This window comes from Coregonus clupeaformis, chromosome 1 (assembly GCF_020615455.1).
Source record: "Coregonus clupeaformis isolate EN_2021a chromosome 1, ASM2061545v1, whole genome shotgun sequence".
Taxonomy (NCBI): domain Eukaryota; kingdom Metazoa; phylum Chordata; class Actinopteri; order Salmoniformes; family Salmonidae; genus Coregonus; species Coregonus clupeaformis.
The window spans coordinates 32,929,117-32,955,641 of record NC_059192.1 but is presented as its reverse complement, the minus strand read 5'-3'; the positions used below and the strand labels follow the sequence as shown (position 1 = coordinate 32,955,641).

The following is a 26,525-nucleotide window of genomic DNA, read 5'->3' as shown; positions in this document are numbered from 1 at the left end:
GTAAAGTGGTTATCCCACTGGCTATAGGGTGAATGCACCAATTTTTAAGTCGCTCTGGATAAGAGCGTCTGCTAAATGACGTAAATGTGCCCTTGAGCAAGGCACTTAACCCTAATTGCTCCTGTAAGTCGCTCTGGATAAGAGCGTCTGCTAAATGACTAAAATGTAAATGTAAAAATGTAGAAAATAGTAAAAATAAAGAAAAACCCTGGAATGAGTACGTGTGTCCAAACTTTTGACTGGTACTGTATATTATTTTGATGATATGACATTAGAATGGGGTCATATGTACAGCACTTATATCTGGCCAGACAGCCTATTGTATGTAGCCTAGTCTTGACTCTAGTCATATTGCAAAATAGGACTCCGTTTGATTATAGGTCAAAAATATCCCATTTAGGCTTTTTCTCTCTACTTCTCATAGCAAAACCCAGAGCCATATAAATACATTATATATATTTTTAAGTAACTAAGAATAACGCGATTATTAAGTGATCATAGCGCATTAAGATACTGGTAAAATAGTGCCGCCCTTGCGAGGAGTGGTCAAAGACACCTGAACCATCAGTATTCAAACACAACAAGGAAGACCACCTGGCGACGCACCTAGAAGTCGTAGTATTTATCGCCTGTCGCAGTTTTTTGGCCTGAAGAAAGTTTTTCCTTTACTTTCATGAGATGAGCAAGATGTTCGTCGTTAGACTTATTCTCTTTTTCTGCCTTGCAGTGGCCGTTTTCGGACAGACACCAAGTAAGTTTAACGGTCTCTCCCCCATTTTGGACAACAGGTTGATGTCATTATATAGTCTATTGAATGTCTTGTCGAACAACTAATTTAAAACCAGTTTAGTTAATCTTAAAGCTAGAATCCTTAATAGAAACAATATCAAAACGACTACCTGCCTCTGTTTTGGTAAAAAGCTGAGGGATCGGCATGGAGAAATCTTACCACTCAAATTTATAGACCTAGCTATGGATGAAAGGACTGACCATCCATGATATCAAAATGTGAGTTGTAACCATGTTTGTTTACGTTTACATTGTTCACAAACATAAATGTATAAGTCCAAAAATTGACGTAGCTGCTAAGGATTCTAATTTTAAAGATACGGAAATGGGCTATGGGTTATTGATAAAGTAGCCTGAGTCTGAGTTTAAACACAGATTTTTAAATTATTCAGTAAAAGCTAGAATTAAATCATAAGACTAATGCACTGAATAGACCTTCCTTTCTCATAAATCAGGAATAAGACTGAAGTGCTTTCAAGTTGCCTCTGAAGTGTGAGCGCTCAATCTGCTGTTCAATGGTCACTTCTAACTTCTAATACTAATTTACTCACACAAATTCAAACAAATTAGTAGGCCTATAATTGTCATTTTAGTTTAATACCCTTCTGTGCATATTTATATCGTTCAATGTTAATATGTAATTCTGAATCTCTGCAATTGAAGACAAGCAGTAGGCTATAGTAAACATTAACTAGCTCGTTTTCGAAGCGTCAATTTAGGGAAGAGTTCTGTGTGCCAAAAGAGCATCTCTATAGTCACTGTAATATCTCCTCTTATCCATGATTGGATTGATACATGTCTATGAAAGCATTTCCCCCCCAAGCGTTGTCTTGTGGACCAGTATGGGAGATTAAGGAGCGCTACTTAAAAGATTTCCCCCAGGAAAATCCTACTGTAATATAATTTCCCCCAGGTGGTACACTGCCATACAAATGGGTTGGGAGACTGGTGAGCTAAGCTGAAATGTATTGGCGAATGCAACATTTATAAAGACATTAAGTATTTTTCTGCTACCGCTGTAAGTGTAATCCTTACCAAGGAAGGAAACAAATCGTTTTCATCTTTCCTTTGTGCTTCACAAAATCCATGCATTGGTCTTATACAGTATACATTTTGTAAAGGACCAGTCTGCCTTTGACCCTGAAGAGTCATTTGGGTGGCCCTAAGCTTGCACTCTGTCATGCAGAGGGCCTTTTCCGCTCTACCCTTCCATTGTCCTCATAGGCTCTCATGATTGAAGAGATATTTCGGCTAATTCTCAGTGTTTCAAACTGTTGCAGATGCCACACTGATTCCACGTCAGTAAGGCTGTATATCCTATATTTGAGTATGGTCCTTACAGGGTTTGGCTGATCTGGGATGTGCTAGCATGCAAGGCATCGGTCAGTTCACCGTTGTGGTGGTTTAGGTTTTCCCTATTTGACAGATGATGCTTAAGAGATGGTGCTAGCTCAACCACGCCACCACTATATTTCTTTCCAATTGCTGAAATGCCGTTGTCATATTTGTACCTTTCAAATTGTTTACCTTCACACTTTGATCCTGGCCTACAGTATTTACTATGTGAAGTGGTTACTCTTTTTCAATGGTGGCATGCAATCTGAAACAATGTTTTTAACGTCATTGCTTGAATTACTGTGGCTCTGGAAAGTTTAATTGTGAGGAAGGATAGCATCTATAAGAAAAGCCTGTTTTGAACCCCCAGTTGATCATATCAAGAAATTGCATTGAGTTGGTCATTGAAATCTTCATCCAACCCGTAAATGTCAAACTGGGATGTTCTGTCTTGAGAGGACACGATACAGCTGTGGCCCACTGATTGCCCATCTCTGTTTTTTCTGTAGTCTAGGACTGCAACCTGCACTGCTTGATGGGATAACAACTATTTCAGGAATGCGCCCCTAATCCCCCTGAGTAAGCGGGAGATGTTACCACGGTAACTCAGGAGAGCGATGGCTAGGCCTCCATCCTGTTGTTCGGCTTAGACTCAAATGACTGCACAGTGAAGACCCCAGAGTTTCTCGCTCATTGGGATATCAAATGAGGTGGCTTGATTGAGACTCAAATGACTCAGCACAGAAAATACCCTCGTTTTTTTGCTCAGTTAGGACTCAAATGACTCAGCACAAGTGAAGAGTCCAGTGTTTCAGGGAATCCAATGTCCTGGCATGATTCTGACTCCACTGACTTAGCACAGTGAGGAATCATATTGCTTGATTCAGACTCGAATGACAGCTTATTTCAGACTCTAATGATCTAATTCAGTCTGGAATGAGTCAATTTACGACTACTATGGATGACTATCCTCAATTAAGTTTCTTGTTGTGATGAGACAAATATGACCTGAGACATTTAGGCCTACTCAGTAAACCCCCACTTGTTAGAGTCATGATCACTGGTATGGTGCTTGTAACGCCAGGGTAGTGGGTTCGATCCCCGGGACCACCCATACGTAAAAATGTATGCACACATGACTGTAAGTCGCTTTGGATAAAAGCGTCTGCTAAATGGCATAATATATATATATATAATAATAGTCAACAACATGGCGTACCTTGGCCTTTTTTGTGATGGTTTCTTTCTAGAGAAACGAAAAGGCAAAGTCCATGAACTCATAAATACCTAGGCTTCGTATCAGGAATATTATGTTCTTGTCATGCTGATAGGCGTATATTTTCCTCATCGTTTTGATGATCAATTGACCTTAGATAGCGGAGTTGATTCATATGCATTGCTTTTATAACTACTCAATGACACTGATGTGTGTTGCCATTAGTGCCCTGATAGAAAATTATTGACATGGACAAACATTTTGATTATGAGACAGGGACTTGGAATGGGTCCCTTCTGTGTGGGTCTTCTTGATACACTTTCAGTGGGGATGTGCAAGTACGACTGTGCATGTGAAGGTGTGTGTGGGTAGGAGAGGAGAGTGTGGGGTGGGTTGCTGGAGGTCAGATGTGAGGTTCCAATGGGGATCTTTCAGAAACCAGTGGGATTGTGTGTTCAGGTGTGTCCACACACACACACACACATACACTGTCTTATTGGCCCTGTCAATTAATAACGTTTTAAGTGCTCTCAGTTGCAAGTCATGAATTGATAAAACGGCTGTTAAAGAAATGTCTTAACAAGATGGTCAATTTTCCATCTGTAAAGATGGAAGGTCTGGATAATGTAGGCCTCTGACCTAGATGTAATTTTAGGTACAATAAGTTCCCTGCATTAAATTAAATCGTAAAACTAGAATAATTGACAGAATATGACACAAAACAACACGTCACGTAGAGGGATTCAAACTTGGCAAAATATGCCCTTTTAGTTAATATTCTATCCATCTGTGAAGTAGTGATAAAGGTCAGTTGGTTACTTCCTCATTGGTCTTACAATCACTAACTTAAACTCTTTTATTGTGGTTTTTGTGGTTCAACTCAGAGTTCTCAACGTTTGTGTTTTTCCCTAACCATTGTGTTGGTGGGCCGCCCTTCCTCTCCGGATCGGGCTCTATGGAATAGTATTGTAGCATGTCCACCCACTCTGCCCAGAAAATGCACTTTGGTGATGAAATGTCACTTCCTTACCAAGACAAATATGACTATTAATGTTCTGAATCGTTCAGTGGGGTCTTTCTCTAATGGGCAAAGTATGTGGACACCCCTTCAAATTAGTGGATTCGGTTATTTCAGCCACACCCGTTGCTGACAGGTGTATACAATCAAGCACACAGCCATGCAATCTCCATAGACACAAATTGGCAGTAGAATGGCCCGTGCTGAAGAGCTCAGTGCCTTTCAACGTGGAACTGTCATAGGATGCCACATTTCCAACAACTCAGTTCGTCAAATTTCTGCCCTGCTAGAGCTGCCCCGGTCAACTGTAAGTGCTGTTAAGTGCTATAAGTGGAAACGTCTAGGAGCAACAACGGCTCAGCCGCCACACAAGCTCCCAGAACGCGCATCGCGTAAAAATCGCCTGTCCTCGGTTGCAACACTCACTACCGAGTTCCGAACTGCCTCTGGAAGCAACGTCAGCACAATAACTGTTCGTTGGGAGTTTCATGAAATGGGTTACCATGGCCGAGCAGTCTCCCACACAATCACCATGCGCAATGCCTGGAGTGGTGTAAAGCTCGCCGCCATTGGACTCTGAAGCAGCGGAAATGCGTTCTCTGGAGTGATGAATCACTCTTCACCATCTGGCAGTCCGACAGATTAATCTGGGTTTGGCGGATGCCAGGAGAACGCTACCTGCCCGAATGCATAGTGCCAACTGTAAAGTTTGGTGGAGTAGGAATAATGGTCTGGGGCTGTTTTTCATGGTTCGGGCTAGGCCCCTTAGTTCCAGTGAAGGGAAATCTTAACGCTACAGCATACAATGACATTCTAGACAATTCTGTGATTCCAACTTTGTGGCAACAGTTTGGGGAAGGCCCTTTCCTGTTTCAGCATGACAATGGCCCCATGCACAAAGCGAGATCCATACAGAAATGGTTTGTTTAGATCGGTGTGGAAGAACTTGACTGACCTGCACAGAGCCCTGACCTCAACCCCATCGAACACCTTTGGGATGAATTGGAATGCAGACTGCGAGCCAGGCCTAATCGCCCAACATCAGTGCTCGACCTCACTAATACTCTTGTGGCTGAATGGAAGCACGTCCCCGCAGCAATGTTCCAACATCTAGTGGAAATCCTTCCCAGAAGAGTGGAGGCTGTTATAGCAGCAAAGGGGGGACCAACTCCATGTTAATGCCCATGATTTTAAAATGAGATGTTCGACTAGCAGGTGTCCACGTACTTTTGGCCATGTAGTGTTTCATTAACATTATATCCCAAAAGTCTGATTTTATAACCTAATTCATTTTGTGGTTGTCTTTAAAGTTGTTTTCCGCGGGTTGCAAAATTACCATGACACAAGCTGAATTAAATGTAAAAGGCCCTGAAAATAAAAGCTTGTTATACGCTCAGTGCTCCGTTGACATTTCACAGAGACACGCTTGTTTTTGTGAGAAATCGTAGAAAAATAAGAGGTATTTCGAATGAATATGAAAAGTGTATACTAAAATATGAAAATACTACTCGTCATGTTTCAAAATCAATAGCCATCTTAGCTCTATTGTTTTATGTCCTGCGGATTCGAGAAGAAAGATGATGAGTTCAACGGGAAAGTGAGCCTGTCAGGTAACCAGTAGCCAAAATTCTTGTACAGAATCCAGCCTAGCTGTTGGGATGCAATTTTCCAGATTTTTGACCACTTTTTTTCTCTGGCCTCCATTGATTTAGTCACCCTAATTCTGGCCATCCTACAAGGGTAAAAACTCCAATAACTTTTGAACGGATTATGTTAGAGGCATTAGGATCGGACCGTTGGTTTTCTTAGAGGATTATCTACCCAATTAGCATACCCATTAGTCAAAATATGCATTTTTGATTGAACACGCTAAGTATTGTCTTTGTTTGCACAATTTTCCCATGACGATTTCCCAGAAATTAGCTATGAACTGTCTCATATACAGGTAACAGACAAAATATAGGAAACACAAGTACATTTAGGGTTTTGGCGCATCTTATGGTGTGGGGTGCATTTTCCTAGCAGGGTTTAGGTCCACTCAATCCCTTAGAGGGCAAGGTGTAAATGCCAATACATACACAACCATTCTGAGTGATCAACTTCAACCTATGGTGAATCATTTCTATCCTGATGGAAGTGGTCTCTTGCAGGATGAAGATTCCCCCAGCCACAAGTCACGAGTGGTCATTGAATGGTTTGATGAGCATGAAAACTAAGTAAACCATATACCATGGCCGTCTCGGTCACCAGATCTCAACCCAATTGAACACTTATGGAAGATTCTGGAGCGGCTAATGAGACAGCATTTTCCACCACCATTGTGTCGCATCCCTCCAATAGAGTTCCAGACACTTATAGAATCTATGCCAAGGTGCATTGAAGCTGTTCTGGCTCGTGATGGCCCAATGCCCTATTAAGACACTTTATTTTGGCAGTGACCTGTACTTCCTCCTATCTTTAGTGGATTGTCTGAGGGGAAGAGATGAGTGCTGTTATCCAGCTTGGACCCCTCCTGATAAGGATACTAGGGATGGAACAAGGAAGTACCAGTCTACTCTCCCACTCCTTTTTCTTCTCCCATCTTCCCTCTTTCATTGACACTTCTCAGATGTGAACTCTCTACGACCTATTATTGCAGTTCTTTAAAGTTTGTCCACATTTCTGTAAGTTTACTTTGTCTGACCTGCTGAACTTGAAGATATTTATCATGAGTCAGTTTCAGTGGGACTTTGAGAAAAGGGGCATACTGCAGAAGTCTTAATGAGGTGGTAGTGAAAGCCGATTTGTCACATAAATCTAAAGTGAACTCAAATTAAAGTAATCCAGAGCAAACACTTGGGTGTTTTCAACGATCCTGTCATTATCAGTGGCGATTTTAGCATGTAAATCTTGGTGGGGAAAACTGTCAGCAAAGACAACACTAAACAATACATTAATTGGACTATAACGGTGACAAACGGTGCCCACAAACTGTTAGGGCCTACATAAAGCTGTCCCAACAGTGGAGTCCCAACAGCAGTCTCAACACCTTACCACCGCTACACATAGCTATCAGCGGAGCCTTGTCTGGCGGCGAAACACTTCATTCAGCCTCATTTACTGCCTTTAAAAAAAACAGCTGATATGGCTGACTTGCTTAAACAAATGTGGTTTCTACTGACAATTGAGATGTACAAACTATGGCATAAGGGGATGACGAGCGGATAAGAGGCAATCCGTAATTGTGATTAAGACATTAATGAGCGAGCTAGGACGGACTTAGTCAATATAACTATTTGTTCAGCACTTTTGAAATGTACACCGACAGAATTCAGAACATGGGCCGCTCTTACAGTATTCTCCCTGTACCCCAAGTCCGAACCGTATAATAAATAAAGGGGGCATATAATTGTATTTATTTATTTTATTTCACCTTTATTTAACCAGGTAAGCCAGTTGAGAACAAGTTCTCATTTACAACTGCGACCTGGCCAAGATAAAGCAAAGCAGTGCGGTAAAAACAACAACAACAACAACACAGAGTTACATATGGAATAAACGAAATGTACAGTCAATAACACAATAGAAAATGTAGTAAGTTATGGAGGTAAGGCAATAAATAGGCCATAGTGCAAAATAATTACAATTATAATTAAGTATTAACACTGGAGTGATGTGCAGAAGATGATGTGCAAATAGAGATACTGGGGTGCAAATGAGCAAAATAAATAACAATATTGGGATGAGGTAGTTGGGTGGGCTAATTACAGATGGGTGGTGTACAGGTGCAGTGATCGGTAAGATGCTCTGACAACTGATGCTTAAAGATAGTGCAGGAGATAAGTGTCTCCAGCTTCAGAGATTTTTGCAGTTCGTTCCAGTCATTTGCAGCAGAGAACTGGAAGGAATGGCGACCAAAGGAGGTGTTGGCTTTGGGGATGACCAGTGAGATATACCTGCTGGAACGCATACTACGGGTGGGTGTTGCTATGGTGACCAATGAGCTAAGATAAGGCAGGGATTTGCCTAGAAGTGATTTTATAGATGACCTGGAGCCAGTGGGTTTGGCGACAATAATGTAGTGAGGGCCAGCCAACGAGAGCGTACAGGTCACAATGGTGGGTAGTATATGTGGCTATGGTGACAAAACGGATGGCACTGTGATAGACTACATCCAATTTGCTGAGTAGAGTGTTGGAAGCTATTTTGTAAATGACATCGCCAAAGTCAAGGATCGGTAGGATAGTCAGTTTTACAAGGGCACGTTTAGCAGCTTGAGTGAAGGAGGCTTTGTTGCGAAATAGGAAGCCGATTCTAGATTTAACTTTGGATTGGAGATGCTTAATGTGAGTCTGGAAGGAGAGTTTACGGTCTAACCAGACACCTAGGTATTTGTAGTTGTCCACATATTCTAAGTCAGACCCGCCGAGAGTAGTGATTCTAGTCGGGCAGGCGGGTGCAAGCAGCGTTCGATTGAAGAGCATGCATTTAGTTTTACTAGCGTTTAAGAGCAGTTGGAGGCCACGGAAGGAGTGTTGTATGGCATTGAATCTCGTTTGGAGGTTTGTTAACACAGTGTCCAATGAAGGGCCAGATGTATACAAAATGGTGTCGTCTGCGTAGAGGTGGATCTGAGAGTCACCAGCAGCAAGAGATACATAATTGATATACACAGAGAATAGAGTCGGCCCGAGAATTGAACCCTGTGGCACCCCCATAGAGACTGCCAGAGGTCCAGACAACAGGCCCTCCGATTTGACACATTGAACTCTATCTGAGAAGTAGTTGGTGAACCAGGCGAGGCAGTCATTTGAGAAACCAAGGCTAATTTAGTCTGCCAATAAGAATGCGGTGATTGACAAAGTCAAAAGCCTTTGCCAGGTCAATGAAGATGGCTGCACAGTACTGTCTTTTATCGATCGCGGTTATTATATCGTTTAGGACCTTGAGCGTGGCTGAGGTACACCCATGACCAGCTCGGAAACCAGATTGCATAGCGGAGAAGGTACAGTGGGATTCGAAATGGTCGGTGATCTGTTTGTTAACTTGGCTTTCAAATACTTTCGGGGGGCATGGGCAAGTTGCAGCGGCGTGTGCAGAGCTGGTGGCCGGGGTAGGGGTAGCCAGGTGGAAAGCATGGCCAGCCGTAGCAAAATGCTTGTTGAATTTTTCGATTATCGTAGATTTATCGGTATTGACAGTGTTTCTTAGCCTCAGTGCAGTGGGCAGCTGGGATGAGGTGCTCTTATTATCCATGGACTTTACAGTGTCCCAAAACCTTTTGGAGTTAGTGCTACAGGATGCAAATTTCTGTTTGAAAAAGTTAGCCTTTGCTTTCCTAACTGATTGTGTATATTGGTTCCTGACTTCCCTGAAAAGTTGCATATCGTGGGGGCTGTTCAATGCTAATGCAGTACGCAACCGGATGTTTTTGTGCTGGTCAAGGGCAGTCAAGTCTGGGGTGAACCAGGGGCTATATTTGTTCTTAGTTCAGAATTTTTTGAATGGGGCATGCTTATTTAAGATGGAGAGGAAAGCACTTTTAAAGAACAACCAGGCATCCTCTACTGACGGAATGAGGTCAATATCCATCCAGGATACCCGGGCCAGGTCAATTAGAAAGGCCTACTCGCTGAAGTGTTTTAGGGAGCGTTTGACAGTGATGAGGGGTGGTCGTTTGACCGCGGACCCATTAGGGACGCAGGCAACGAGGCAGTGATCGCTGAGATCCTGGTTGAAGACAGCGGAGGTATATTTAGAGGGTAAATTAGACAGGATGATATCTATGAGGGTGCCCATGTTAACGGATTTAGAGTTGTACCTGGTAGGTTCCCTGATCATTTGTGTGAGATTGAGGGCATCTAGTTTAGATTGTAGGACGGCCGGGGTGTTAAGCATATCCCAGTTTAGGTCACCAAGCAATACGAACTCTGAGGATAGATGGGGGGCAATCAATTCACATAAGGTGTTCAGGGCACAGCTGGGGGCTGAGGGGGGTCTGTAGCAAGCGGCAACAGTGAGAGACTTATTTCTGGAAAGGTGGATTTTTAAAAGCTCAAACTGTTTGGGCACAGACCTGGATAGTATGATAGAGCTCTGCAGGCTATCTCTACAGTAGATTGCAACTCCGCCCCCTTTGGCAGTTCTATCTAGACGGAAAATGTTGTAGTTGGGAATGGACATTTCAGAATCTTTGGTGGCCTTCCTAAGCCAGGATTCAGACACTGCTAGAACATCAGGGTTGGCGGAGTGTGCTAACGCAGTGAATAACTCAAACTTAGGGAGGAGGCTTCTGATGTTAACATGCAAGAAACCAAGGCTTTTGCAGTTACAGAAGTCAACAAATGATAGCGCCTGGGGAGCAGGAGTGATACTGGGGGCTACAGGGCCTGGGTTAACCTCTACATCACCAGAGGAACAGAGGAGGAGTAGAATAAGGATACGGCTAAAGGCTTTAAGAACTGGTTTAAGAACTGGTTTTCTAGTGCGTTGGGTACTGAGAAAAAAAGGGGCAGATTTCCGGGCGTTGTAGAATAGATTCAGGGCATTATGTACAGACAAGGATATGTAAGGATATGAGTACAGTGGAGGTAAACCTAAGCGTTGGGTAAAGATGAAAGAGATAGCATCACTGGAGGCACTGATTGAGCCGGTCTCCGCATGTGTGGGGGGTGGGACAAATGAGCTATATGAGACAGGTTGAGCAGGAATGGGGGCTCTACATTGAAAAAGTACAGTTAGAACTAACCGAAACAGCAATAGGCAAGGCATATTGAGATGCGAGAGAGGCATAAAGCAGTAACAGGTGCTATTCGAGAGAGCTAAGACAACAGCTGGTAATGGCGACGAAAGTTTGAGCTGAGGCTAAACAGGATGGGGTACCGTATAACGGAACAGTCCAGCAGGCATCAGCTGTGTAGCTGAGTGATCATAAGGTCCAGTGAACAGCAATAAGTAAGTCCGGGAGCAGTTCAGTGGCTGCTACGCTACAGGCGAGCTGGAGGCACGGCTGTTGATTGCATGTGCTAGCGGGCCGGGGCTAGCAGATGGATCTTCGTGGTCGTCGCAACGGGAAGCCTGTTGAAACCACATCAGACGATTATTTCGGCAAACCAGTCGTGATGGATCGGCGGGGCTCTGTGTCAACACCAGGAGGTCCCGTCCGGTTGACAGAGAGGTAGATAGCTGGGTGATGGGCCTGGCTCGAGGCTAGCTCAAGGCTAACTGGGGTTAGCTTCAGAACAGTGGTGATTAGCCAACAACAACAACAGCCATTCGGTTGCAGCTAGCTAGTTGCGATGATCCGGTGTTAAGGTCCAGTGATTCAATGATTCCGGCGGAAAATCCGATATGCTCTGGCTCGATAGCGTGATGTGCAGACTGTGCAGACTGGCCGACAATTGTCCAGGCTAGAGCTGGCTGGTATTTAGTGCAGGCCACGGCCACGGACAATGGTGAAGACCGCTAACGGTGGCTAATAGCAAGTAGCTAGTTAGCTGGCTAGCTGGCTAGTTTCCGCCAGAGGTTCTGGATAAAAATGTATGAAGAAACAACAGAATCCGTTCCTAATTTGGTGAGGCGGGTTGCAGGAAAGTATATTTAGTTAAAGGATGGAAAGTGAGATTGAGAAATATATACGAAAAAGACAAAAAAACGGGCTATTTACATGAGGACACTACAGAAAACACGAAAGCTCTTACAATACTTGATGATGACATTTATCTAAAAGAGGCTATAGGCTACATGTGCACCACCAAGTCAGAACAGTAGGCTAAATTATGAGGGGAACAGGGACCAAATTATTAGGGTGAGGCACATGGGCTACTAACAGCTTACTACACAACATACAGTGCATTCTGAAAGTATTCAGACTACTTCCCTTTTTCAACATTTTGTTACGCTACAGCCTTCTTTTAAAATTGATAAAAACAAAAAATCCTCATCAATCTACACACAATACCCCATAATGACAAAGCGAAAACATGTTTTTAGAAATGTTATCAAATGTATAAAAAATTGAAAACAGATACCTTAGTTACATAAGCATTCAGACCCTTTGCTATGAGACTCGAAATTGAGCTCAGGTGCATCCTGTTTCCATTGATCATCCTTCAGATGTTTCTACAACTTGATTGGAGTCCGCCTGTGGTAAATTCAATTGATTGGATATGATTTAGAAAGGCACACACCTGTCTAGATAAGGTCCCACAGTTGACAGTGCATGTCAGAGCAAAAACCAAGCCATGAGGTCGAAGAAATTGTCCGTAGAGCTCCGACGCAGGATTGTGTCGAGGCACAGATCTGGGAAAGGGTACCAAAACATTTCTGCAGCATTGAAGGTCACCAAGAACACAGTGGCCTCCATCATTCTTAAATGGAAGAAGTTTGGAACCACCAAGACTCTTCCTAGAGCTGGCCGCCCGGCCAAACTGCGCAATCGGGGGAGAAGGGTCTTGGTCAGGGAGGTGACCAAGAACCCGATGGTCACTCTGACAGAGCTCCAGAGTTCCTCTGTGGAGATGGGAGAACTTTCCAGAAGGACAACCATCTCTGCAGCACTCCAACTATCAGGCCTTTATGGTAGAGTGGCCATACGGAAGCCACTCCTCAGTAAAAGGGTACGTAACAGCCCGTTTGGAGTTTGCCAAAAGGCACCTAAAGATTCTCAGACCATGAGAAACACGATTCTCTGGTCTGATGAAACCAAGGTTGAACTCTTTGGCCTGAATGCCAAGCGTCACGTCTAGAGGAAACCTGGCACCATCCCTAATAATAATAATAATAATATGCCATTTAGCAGACGCTTTTATCCAAAGCGACTTACAGTCATGCGTGCATACATTATTATTTTTATTTTTTTGTGTATGGGTGGTCCGGGGGATCGAACCCACTACCTTGGCGTTACTAAGGTGAAGCATGGTGATAGCATCATGCTGTGGGGATGTTTTTCAGTGGGAGGGTATGGGAGGATCGAGGGAAAGTTGAACGGAGCAAAGTACAGAGTGATCATTGATTTAAACCTGCTCCAAAGCACTCAGGACCTCAGACTGGGGCGAAGATTCACCTTCCAACAGGACAACGACCCTAAGTACACAGCCAAGTCAACGCAAGAGTGGCTTCGGGACAAGTCTCTGAATGTCCTTGAGTGGTCCAGCCAGAGCCCGGACTTGAACCCGATCGAACATCTCTGGAGAAACCTGAAAATAGCTGTGCAGCGACGCTCCCCATCCAACCTGACAGAGCTTGAGAGGATCTGCGGAGAAGAATGGGAGAAACTGCCGAAATACAGGTGTGCCAAGCTTGTAGCGTCATATCGAAGAAGAACGGTTTATTCTTTGTCATTATGGGGTGTTGTGTATCGATTGATGAGAACCCCCCCCCCCAAATTCAATCCATTTTAGAATAAGGCTGTAACTTAACATGTGGAAAAAGTCAAGGGGTCTGAATACATTTCCGAATGCACTGTACACTTAGTATTACTTTCTTAGCAGTGGGTCTATTACAGTATACATATCTCCCTGGCATATTACATAATGTATGCAGCAGCATACAATACATTTTTGGACTCACCTTGTTGTGCTGTGCTCACTTGAACAGGAAGGTGGTGATGCGGGCCTTCATAGGGCAAATTTTGTCATCAAAGTCTTTCATTCTCTGGATTTATAGTGCTTTCAAGACAACTGGGAACTCTGAAAAAGGTTGAATCATGACGTTAGTGATCTTCAGGTCGGCGCTCTAGAAAGAGGCTCAAGTTCCCTACTTGGAATTCCGAGTTGGATGACCGTTCAAAACTTATTTTCCCAGTTGTATCTTGTTTTTTTCCGAGTTCCCAGTTGTATTGAACTCACTGAAGTCTGAGATTTCCCAGTTCCGAGTTTCCAGTTGTTTTGAACGCGGCAGAATTCATGCTGGATTGACAGCATGGCCAATGTTGAATGTTTATCTTTTTAAGCTTGGAAAAGAGACCCTTAAACCCAGACTTGGACCACACATCCACTCCACTGAATAGCAGGCTAGTGATTGCTTTGCAATGCTTGCAGTTAGCCACTGATTCCTTCCAAACCACACATTGTTTTTTCTATATTTTCCGCTGGCTGCCCCACCACCACAGAAAACATTGAGCTAGGCTGAAACACCTGCATTACTCAAGAAAGCAAAAAAGAGACCATGTTTGTATGTGGCTTTATTAAGTCAATGATTATTTAATTTTTTCATTGTTTGCAAACTGATATGTGACATGTATTAATGCCAAAATAACATGCAAACCTGCCCTTTGATGGGTCGCCACTGGTCATTAAAATGAGTTTGTAAAAGTAGTTTAGGAGCTTCAGAAGTATTTAAGTATTTAAGTGCAAGTATTTTGCAATTTACTTCCCTAACCATTACAAAGTAGTTTCATTGTAGGGCAAATTCATGTCCCGAATTATCTTGTTTGTGTGTTTAATGGGTGGACGTGAATCATGATATAATTTTACTGTGACACTAAAGAGGAAGAGACAGTGAAATTCAGCCCCTTTCCTGGCCGCTCACCCAAAAGTGAACACTAGTAACCAAGCAATAAATCACAATAGTCACACGACACAAAGTACAGAGCAGGTTACCTACCTACAGTACAAACAATGGCATTGTCTACGCCTAGTAGTTATGGACTTGGACAGTGGACTTTTGTCTTTTTTTTACATTACCTGCTTTTTCTCTGAGTGATACCTGTAAATATGTTTCCAGTGAGAGAGTAGGCATATACAATGTAGAGTGAAACTTTAGCCAGGTGCTTCAAGTGTTGCTGGCTGGCTAGCTTTGTTCTCTTTCAGGGGCCCCTGTAGTTCTTTTGGGACAGGGCTGAGCTGTATACAGTCAAGGGCTGAACCCACAAGACTCCAAATAAAGACCCTATTCTTTGCTGTGCTGCTGCTGTTCTGCAAGAGCATCACGGTGGACAGTGAATGAAAGGATGTGGGTGTTTGTGTCTGCATTGTCTGTGCGTAGGGGTTGGTGTCTGCTTCAGTAATGAAATATGACTGTTTAATCAATGTCTATCTATCTTGGTGAACTTGGATCTGTCTTATCCTGCCAACTACAATTATCCAAATGAATGGCATATTATAGATTTTATCGTAGCATTTAGTAGCAATGGCTTAAGTCGCAGAGGGACCTAGCCTATACTGTATATGGGCTTAGTTTGTCGTGTTAACTGTACAAGCCCAATGCTGCATTTTTATTTGTTCACATCTTGCTGTTACATGCCCTGGATTGCACCTGAAACTTAAACATAACGCAATGTTTATCATGCCGATGGTCTTATGAACAAGGTGACGCAGTCTGCTGAAGTGGACACATCCTGTGTTTGGCATCCCTGTTATTGAAGTGGTATATTATGAGTTTCAGGGTTGGTGGAGGGAAAGATGGTGGGGAGGGTGGACAACTTTTCTGAATTCAGAGTTGACCCCTAGGCCCTACCCTTAGGCACTTCATGTAGATCTGAAAGGATTGGATAGGTATAAGCAATATTGTACTTTCACCTTTTCCTCTGATAGACTAGGTGGAATCTTCGACTGAGTTACACCTGTCCAACCAAGCCTTTAGTGCTACATAAATACATAAGGGACGGGGGATAAGTGTTCTTCCCACACCCCTTCTACCTGAAGTGTCCACTCGTTCAAGTGTCTACCATATTTCTTACTCCAGTCCAATTCTTTGAAATCCTTGAGGGGGAGTGAATGAATGCATACCGTCACCTCAGGGAGAAGGGGGAGAAACTATATTGGGCTAGGGTGGAACATAGAGGAGAGGAAGACTCAATGTTTGTCCAGGGCCCGCGCCATTAGGTTGTGGGAGTCTTCCCAGCTGGGCTGATAAGAGAATGGAGGCAGTACAGCCTTGTTTCCATTGTGTGACAGTAAATCAAGAATGAACTGTCTTCTCTACCCGTCAAAGTACCTGACCAGTGACAATATTTCCTGTACGATTTAATTATATAGAATTTCTTACAATGAAAAAGTGTTTGTAACAGATTTATGTTTTAGGGAAAATAAATCTTAGCAGCAGTGAAAACTAGTGTCAACTTTTTTATGGGACACAGACATTTCAGTCAGCCGCTGAATGTTGTTTTTGCTACATTAATTATCTTAAAGGGCAATTCCACCACTTTTCAACCTCATTTTCATTATCTCGAGCACAATACCAGTGTCTACATATGTGAAAATGGCGCATTTCTAAAGTTAAAAAGTTCTACTCAATGACATCATCAAGCACAGGGAGCAGTGAAATGCCATCCCCTGGCAAAAAAAATTATGGCAGGTTTTGGAAATCACTTTTTTACTTTTAATTCTACTCGATGAGGAATATTTTAGGACCTTTCTTTTTAACCACAGAATGGGGACATTGGTATGGTACTGGAGATAATGAATATGAGGTTCAAAGTGGTGCAATTGCATTTATTCAATAATAATTAATCTATACCCTTCAGCCGCTGATCCCAATGCTGAACCCTCTGCTACCCCCCTTCCAACAATGTCCCTACAGCAACAGCTCCAACAGCATCAACCGAATCTCCAACAACAAAGGATCCTACACCAACAACAAAGGATACTGCAGCAACACCAACAACGAATGATACTGCAGCAACACCAACAACGAAGGATACTGCAGCAACACCAACAACGAATGATACTGCAGCAACACCAACAACGAAGGATACTGCAGCAACACCAACAACGAAGGATACTGCAGCAACACCAACAACGAAGGATACTGCAGCAACACCAACAACGAATGATACTGCAGCAACACCAACAACGAAGGATCCTGCAGCAACACCAACAACGAAGGATCCTGCAGCAACACCAACAACGAAGGATCCTACAGCAACACCAACAACGAAGGATACTGCAGCAACACCAACAACGAAGGATCCTTCAGCAACACCAACAACGAAGGATCCTGCAGCAACACCAACAACGAAGGATACTGCAGCAACACCAACAACGAAGGATCCTGCAACAACAACAACACCAAGTAGGCTCATTAGTCATCCAACTAACCTTCTTGTTTTTCTATGACCAGGGGTGTCAAATAGTAGGCCCGATTTCATATGGGCTGCCATGTTGGCTTGGTAAGATGTCTTTCTTCTTCTTTTTTTTCTTCTTGAATGACTAAAACCATATAGAAGCTGTGTAGAAATAATAATGGATGATGAAAAATTATTAGCCTAACAATCACTGAAACGAAAGCTAGACAGTCAGGGAACATTATTGAAAGAGGAGTAATTGTTTTGCAGATTTTGACGGCAAAACAAAAGCTAGAGTCTTAGAGCATCAGAAATTCTAAAGATGATTGATAGAGGACTATATTTTGGACATTTTGACAGCAAGGCAATACAACCCATTGTCATTGCGTCCCTCTAGACCGCAGTGAATGCCCTCTGGGCAAATTTACTGAGTTGTTTTGATGACAGAATGACTGGAATAGGGTATGGATTGGGTTAACACCATTATCAGACCTAGAAAAGTTATCTGGTGACATGATTTTAGGGAATTATTTCAATGCACATATACAGAATCTATTCACGCCCCTTGGAAACCGCTCAAGGATTTCACCATGAGGCCAATGGTGACTAAAACAGTTAGAGTTTAATGGCTGTGATAGGAGAAAACTGAGGATGGATCAACAACATTGTAGTTACTCCACAATACTAACCAAATAAAAGAAGGAAGCCTGTACAGAATAAAAAAAATATTCCAAAACATGCATCCTGTTTGCAGCAAAACACTAAAGTAATACTGCAAAAAATGTGGCAAAGCAATTAACACTTTGTATTTAGGACAAAAGGTTATGTTTGAGGCAAATCCAATACAACACATTACTGAGTACCACTCTCCATATTTTCAAGCATAGTGGTGGCTGCATCATGCTATGGGTATGCTTGTAATTGTTAAGGACTGGGGAGTTTTTCAGGATAAAAAAGAAACTGAGTGGAGCTAAAACACAGGCAAAATCCTTGAGGAAAACCTAGTTGTCTGCTACCCACCAGATACTGGGAGATCAATTCATCTTTCAGCAGGACAATAACCCAAAACACAATAACCTAAAACACTGTAATTGCTTCTGCAGTGATTATCCATTATGGTCACAGCCAATTCAATATTAAAATCCAAAACGAGTGTGCCTTTGCCAATCTTAAATGGTGATATGATATCCCACTTTGGAAATTGGATCTGCTCATTGAGTAAGACGGTAAAAAGGTAATTCAATTATGTACATAATTTTCAGAATTCACATGTGGTGGCAGGTAGCTTAAAAGTTAAGAGTTTTGGGCCAGTAACCGAAAGAAATCTGTCTGTGCCCTTGATCAAGACACTTAACCTTAATTGCTCCTGTAAGTCTCTCTGGATAAGAGCGTCTGCTAAATGACTATAATGTAAGAACTTTTTTTATAAAGCATTAATAAACTATGTATAACTAGTATACATTCAATGTATTAAACTATTAATAAATGATCGTTTCGTTATTTGTAAACATTTATACATATTTAATAAGCATTCATAAGCATTGCATTGCAAGGATGTATAAATAATAATTTATAACAGCTTATTCATTAACGTTTTAATAAATTGTCATCAATTAATGCAATTAAGTAGTTACAAAACATATCAATACAACTCCTATTTCAGAGCTCATAGTAAGGTTTCAAATAACATCAAGGACAACGGCATCTGTACTAAAAGTAGTGCAAAAAAGGCCATATCACAGTACTTGGGTGCTGATTGGCTGAAACAGCATTTCAGCCGTGTGTATATCAGACAATATACCCCACCCCCTCTGGCCTTATTGCTTAAATAAATAACCAGCACAGTTGTGTGTTGCGTGCAATATAGGCTAATTGCAAGCTGCAGTATTTCAAACACATTTTTGAGTAAGTGCCACTTGTATATTTAAATCAATAACTCATAACTCTGGCCCTCGAGTTCCACAGTCATACTGGTTTTCCAGTTTTCCCTTCTGCTTTGATCAATTGATGCCACTGATTGGCTGGGGAGTGCACACACACAAGGGCTGTGTTTAGGATGAAGGAGATATAGTAAATGGGAGTGGTGCTGTTTTAATCAACCAGTGAAGGAAAGTTGTTATTATTGTGGCTAACATGGCAATTTTGTACGGTGTGCTGCTGCATGACTCTTGCTATTTGGGTCACATTCGAATAGCAGTTCGTGGACATACCCTGAGCGACAGGAGCAAACGGACCTCAATGAAAGTTGAAGAATGGTGTGCAACATTTGTATTTATTTATTTACCCTTATTTTACCAGGTAAGTTGACTGAAAACATTTTTTTTTACAGCAACGACCTGGGGAATAGTTACAGGGGGGAGGAGAGGGAATGAATGAGACAATTGGAAGCTGGGGATGATTAGGTGGCCGTGATGGTATGAGGGCTAGATTGGGAATTTAGCCAGGACACCAGGGTTATCATCTCTACTCTTACGATGAGAGTCAGGACACCTGTTTTAACATCCCATCCGAAAAAAGGCAACCTACGCAGTGCAATGACGCCTTCACTGCCCTGGGGAATTGGGATCTCCAGATGGAAGAGTGCCCCCTACTGGCCTTCCAACACCACTTCCAGCAGCATCGGTTCTCCCATTCAGGGTCCAACCAGGACTGACACTGCTTAGCTTCAGAGGCAAGCCAGCAGTGAGTGGGAGGCAGGGTGGTATGCTGCTGGCAATTTCGAGAGCACTTAAAATAACTTAATTAGTACGTACTGCTGCAAATGTAACCAAACTTTTATTTTCACAAACCTTTATTTGCAACATGTAAAAAGACAAAGTAACATGGTGACAGTCAAATATAACATGGTGACAGCTTATATATAAACCACTTATAAAATTAACTATATTAACTACACTTTTCGTTGTCCTATTTTAACTACAACTAAAATAGGAAAATGAAAAATGTATAGAAAAGCTGAACACACCCTTGTTTTCCCAAGTAGAAATCTGTCCCTCGTTGAAATGCATCAAGCCAAACCAGTTGTATGCCCCAGATTATTGTTCTTTAGGGCAATTTTGCTGTTTAGTGGACAGAAATTCTCCCCAAGACTTGCTCTGTATCGTCTATTCTACACAGATTATTTTGTATTAATACATGCATCACAAAGTGCTATGTGCGTTCTAAAGAACTGTGTTCCTCTTTAATTTTAAGATCCCTGTGACTCAAACCCATGCAATGGCGGTAGCAGCTGTCAGCCAGGCTATGTATCCCACTTCACCTGTCTCTGTATTGCTGGCCAAACATACTCTGAGGCAAGTGGACTCTGTGAGGAAGGTGGGTATCTCCTCTCTGACACCACTAGTGGGTGCTACAACACCATGGATGACAGAGTGATATAGGCCTACATAGCTCTGATTGATAGGGAGGACAGCTTCATCATCTACAATGAAAAGTTAGGAACTTTAGAAACTATTCTGATTTAAGACGAGTTTTTTTTGTCCTGGGCATGGTTAAGTGTGGATAAGCTGGTTCTATGTTTGTATTTAGCTTCCACGTGAAGCAATCGAATAGGTTTAGGTTCTCATCAATACATTGATAAATGTATAAGTGTATGAATACATAAATGAGAGCAACCTAGATGACAGTGGGTAGATGAGTCAAACTCAGTTACATATATATTATATTAGCTATAGCATCTATACATGTATATTGGATCTCATGTACCATCTCCTCTGTGGGCTTTTTAACACAATGCTGCACCCCCACCATTTTCAATAGGTGCTTATCATTCGTATTTGTCATGTGATACCACCATGTGTTGATTCTCAATTTCAGCCAAGGTCTTCCCTGGATCTCTGACCCTGACTAATTTGCTCTTTAACGAAGAAATGAACAACTCGGCATCAAAACAATTCAACGAGACAGCTGCCACGTTCATTGATTTGGTAAAATAGATATTAGACGTTTTACACTGTATTTATGTCTGTCTGTAGTTAAAAATCACAACTTTTCTGCAACGTTGTCACATAGTAAGGTCATTACCAAGCTGGTTGTGACATTTTGACAATGTGTGAGCTAGGTAACAGCTGCATTACACTTGTTGTTAAGTCCTTGGAAATTGTCCCAGTCAACCCAGGTCGTAGAAACTGTAGAATTTTTCCAAGCAGGTATTTTCACAACAGTTAGTGCAGTAATTCTGAGGAGAAAATATGGGTTCTTGATCTTCTAAGGAGCATCCATGTTGACCCGTTCAATCAGTGAACATACATCTACTGTAGTAATATGAACATTCACATCTCATTTACTTACTTAATCTCACAAATGAGATGAAGTTAATAAAGAAATGCCATCTATTTTAAACATTTTCTAATTAATATAATGGGATACAATTGAATGTGTGTGTGGATATCCTTCAGTCAGTATCAGCTACTGTAATGGCCTTGAAAGATGCTAATAAAGATGGACCCCCATGTAAAAATACGATAATGATGACCTTAGTACAGCACCTAGTGATTATATAATGGATCACATTTTGGAATGGCAGTCACAGGGACTAGGGTCCTGGTCGGATTACCCCCTAATTAACTACATTGGTGTCAGAAGTGGTTAGTACCATTGGAAGCATGTCCCTAGCGAGTCTGGCCCACAGTAAAGTTTTCTGAGGCATAGCTATTTTTGGTTATTAGTATGCGTGCATCACAAAGGAATCAGACCTATTCTCACTATATTGAAATGCTTCAGCTGCTATTGAGCTTGAATTCTACATTTAAAACATCTCCCACAACTATAAAAAACATTTTCTCCAGGAAATGTACCGTTTCAGTCATATTTATCTTACCTTAGAAGTATTATGTCAGTAGTGACGTCATCTACCATAAGCCCATGTTTACTTTGCAGGCTGACTAGCATCTATTGAGTGATGCAATGTCCCATAAATGTAATGCCCAAATCAACTTATACAAAACAAGTTTTGCAGCTACATAATCCAAAAGGAAGCTTGATATCTTTACTGGAAGCCTGGGATTTTGTTTTGCTGTTATCTTGCAACTTTTCAGTAGCCTACATCTTATCTTTTTACTTTTGCTGTTCGCGATTCACAAATGATTATTTTGATTTGAAATTATTCGATTCACCATGATCGAACCATACCCCATCTACTACAATGTTTGTTGTTTGTAAAAAACAACAGTCTCCTTTATTTAGCTGTACTAGGCTAATCTAATTTTAGCGTGTCATGATGAAGAAACGTTGAGATGAACTGTCCAGCAGAATAATATTGTGAACTAATTTGTCTGTCCAAAATAAAGATGGAGAAGGTTTTTGAAAATCACATCGGCTACATTGATTCCACAGTGCTGAAGCTCAGGTCAGTGTTAATGTAGTTACTGTGGTCCCCTGTTTTTACCATAAAAATATAATTTTGTATACCAGTCACGCTATAGGCTACACTATAATTGTTGTGTTATTGGTTTGATTCTAACAAACTACTTTCATCCTTGAATTTCAAAGTTAACGTCTTCTTGAACAAATTCAACCTAACTGTAATTGTGTCAGTTCAGATTATTATAACCATCATGATAATGTCTAATTTTGACTTGGAAGATATCCCATGCCCAAGACAAATATTGACAGATGATTGATGCTGTAGCTATCACTACTTTCTTGCACACTTGTGGAGATCATGAGTATGTGATAGTTCCATGATGATCCTAACTCTAAAAATACTGATACTAATTTGCCTCCTAGCAGAATGAGTGAGGGTTCGGCTCGTACCTTCTGGTCACGTGAATCAGCAGGTGTCAGCGCGACCATGGAGAACAATTTTAAACTCAACTCCGTCATCGACGAAACCATCATCAAAGGAATTATAGAAAATGCTATTCAAGACTGTAAAAAAGGGGGTGCCCATTGTTTAGATGATGTGTTCATACATGCGAAATACAAAGGTATGTCACCTATAGTAACACACTATTCCCTTGATGTATAATGACTGTGGTTTAACATAAGCTAGGAGGCAATCTAGTGAGCATAGCTACAATGAATGTCAAGGCAAAGACCGAGAACTAAGTGTGCAATCAATCACAATCATGATGTTGTCATATGTCATTGGTAGTATGATGTAACTTTACACTCTAGAGTAGTGATCCTCTTAAATCCTGCTGCTGGAGAGCTGTACCCTTATTTTGTCCCATGATTCAACTATTCAACTGATCTTCAACCCCTGGACTAGCTGTCTTTTGGATGTTATGCATTCAGGCCTCCACAGCGGGTAATGAAGACATGATGTCAATGTGGAATTGATTTGTGGAATGTGGAATTGATTTGAAGGAATTCCGTCACATCGGGCTATTGATTGAATTTATGGAATAAACATTGTTTGCCCCAAGCATAATGCTGAATGAAGGCACACTTACTTACTGTATGTAATCTCCCTGTGGCACTGTCTATACAGAAGCCAAACAGTGTGAATCGTCTCGGAAACCTTGTGAGGACACTTCAACTATTTGTAATTCTGTGGGTGGTAGACCTAAATGTGACTGTCGGACCGGTTACGTGAAAACGGAATACTCTATCAGAACATGCAAAGGTGAGTGTCACTGGGGGGGGTTGTTGCAATGACTTGTCCTTTGTAATAAAAACATATTGTGATAGACTTACTTTACCGTCTCTGTCTGCAGCTTGTGAAAGTGGGAAAGCAGACGGCAATGTGTGCCATGAGTAAGTACTTAAAACATTTAATTAATTCAATCATTTTCCATCAATTCATTTATTCAGTCATCTATTTTCACATAAACAATGAGTCTTTCAACTAGGAGTCTAACTCCTGAGTGGTGCAGTGGTCTAAGGCACTGCATCGCAGTGCTAGTTGTGCCACTAGAGATACTGGTTCGAATCCAGGCTCTGTCGCAGCCGGCCGCGACCAGGAGACTCATGGGCGGCGCACAATTGGCCCAGTGTCGTCCAGGGTAGGGGAGGGAATGGCCGGCAGGGATGTAGCTCAGTTGATAGAGCATGGCGTTTGCAATGCCAGGGTTGTGGGTTCGATTCCCACGGGGGGCCAGTATAAAAAAATATGTATTCACTAACTGTAAGTCGCTCTGGATAAGAGCGTCTACTAAAATGTAAATGAGTTTGGATGCAGTGCAATGGTTAACTTGCGTTGTTGGTCTGTGTGCAAAGATCAAGTTTTTTTTTTCTTTCAGTTGTTCATTTGGTTATTCGGGATTAAACTGCAGTGAATGTAAGTATAACATACCATATTATGGTATGATAGTTCCTTACTTGGATTTCCTTGGATTTGACACTAGGCCGTCGCAATAGATTTGTGTGCTACAACTATTATTCTTTCATGTGGTGTTTCCTGTAATGGTGTTTGCAGGTTTTTTAACATCCCTTCTCTTTCTCTCTCTCCCTCTCTCTCTCCCTCTCTCTCTCCCTCTGTCTCTCTGCAGCATGGAAGTTGATACTGGTGATTGTCGGCACTGTTCTTGGTGCACTGCTACTCGTCACACTAATCCTGCTGCCAGTAGTTGCACGCAAGTGAGTCACAAACACAGAGGACAACATTTACACCATCTTTTAATCAAATAAAATTCATCTTTAATCTTGTTACAATTCCACAATTGTCTCTAATGTAGTATAAAATGTAGTTATTAAATCTTACGTGTATTGTCAATTTCTATAGGACACCCAAGAAGAGCTCCTCCAAGAAGTCCTCTAAGAACGCTGAGGTTCCTACCTACACCAGCCCCTATCCCGCCAAGGACTTCAGGGCATCGGCCTTAACCAATGGGGGGGTGACCAATGCCAGTTCAGGTTTTGCGGGCGTACCCAAGATCCCCCGGGCCATGCCCAACAATAACAGCAGCTGGGACCGTGGCAGCAACCTGGAGATGACGGAGAGCGGCAGCAGACAGGCACTGGTGACCAGGGGAGACAAAGGAGGGGTAAGAACCTAGGGAGGGAGAGAGGAAGAATGAGTGAGAAAGGAGGGGGAAAAAGACACAGTAGTTCATCTGGCCAGATAACTACCAAAGTATGACTTTATATGTCTTATAATCTCGGACAACCAGAACTAAAATCTTGCGTAATTGCACCAGATGCTCAATTAAGTTTGGGGTGAAACGTGTTCGAAAATGGACTAATGAGACTAGTTGGTGTGTATGTGGTGGGGTGTGTAACCATACAAATATTATGATGAGTGTAACCGTTATATGCCCAACTACAAAAATGCCACCTTTTGGTAACGTCTATCATGTCTGGAAGAAGTACTATCATGCCCTTATACTGCCACTTACTATAAGATAAGTGACAGTATTATTTCATGTAAAAAGGAATCATTTTATTTGATCAACAGAGGATTTTCTTACCAATAATTTGAGGAAACGTTTAAAATGTGTTATGTATTCTATGAATCCATTAAATATATTATATTAAAGAAGAAACAATATGAACAAAAAGTATATTCAGAGTAAAGTATCTTAAGATGTGAAGTACATATAAATTACCGAATAGTACAAAGAACTGGGCCAATTTAACCCCCCAAAAACAATTTATTGAAGAACATTTCAAGCACTTGCGTTCAACTTTATTCATTAAAGAATACAAAAGTGTATTTTTATGAAATGTATTGGTTGTAATATGTCTTCTCAACCAAAACACCAGTTACAACCAGAAAATGATGTCATTAAAATGTAATGTGCCAAATTGTTATGAATTATTCACTGTAGTGTCAGATACAGATGTTGTTTTGTGTTTTAGATTGGTGGCTACCAGAACCCTGATGACACAAGGAGCTTCAACACCAGGAACCCCTACCAGAGCAGAGGTCAGGGCAGCAACCCCTACCAGAGCGGAGGTCAGGGCAGCAACCCCTACCAGAGCGGAGGTCAGGGCAGCAACCCCTACCAGAGCGGAGGTCAGGGCAGCAACCCCTACCAGAGCGGAGGTCAGGGCAGCAACCCCTACCAGAGGGGAGGTCAGGGCAGCAACCCCTACCAGAGCGGAAGTCAGGGCAGCAACCCCTACCAGAGCCGACCCCAAGACGACAACCCCTACCAGAGCCAAGGCCAGGACAACCCCTACTTTACACACGACAATGGAAGAAGAAACTGAAGACCCACTGGAACAGTCAACTAAGGATACCATTTTTTTCAGAACGCAAATGCTTAGAAATCAGAAAGCAATAACAATGGTTTTTG

The 26,525-nt window shown here is 42.0% G+C and overlaps 1 protein-coding gene across 6 annotated transcripts; it reads left to right on the top strand.

Moving 5' to 3' along the window:
- Positions 1 to 575: 575 nt before the first annotated feature.
- Positions 576 to 26,525, top strand: muc13b (mucin 13b, cell surface associated). Of its 6 annotated transcripts, none has more exons than XM_041876544.2 (13): positions 576 to 751; positions 16,860 to 16,921; positions 16,976 to 17,351; positions 20,536 to 20,658; positions 21,160 to 21,269; positions 22,632 to 22,690; positions 23,071 to 23,270; positions 23,777 to 23,911; positions 24,003 to 24,042; positions 24,528 to 24,565; positions 24,777 to 24,864; positions 25,010 to 25,271; positions 26,086 to 26,525. In XM_041876544.2, the coding sequence occupies exons 1-13, from the start codon at positions 679 to 681 to the stop codon at positions 26,437 to 26,439; spliced, it is 1,920 nt and encodes a 639-aa protein (XP_041732478.2). In that variant the 5' UTR covers positions 576 to 678; the 3' UTR covers positions 26,440 to 26,525. The 6 variants fall into 6 exon arrangements, with proteins under 6 accessions (XP_041732478.2, XP_045074910.1, XP_041732515.2 ...); XM_045218975.1 differs by having other exon boundaries at positions 16,860 to 17,351; positions 26,086 to 26,152; positions 26,243 to 26,525; XM_041876581.2 differs by having other exon boundaries at positions 16,860 to 17,351; positions 26,086 to 26,152; positions 26,213 to 26,525.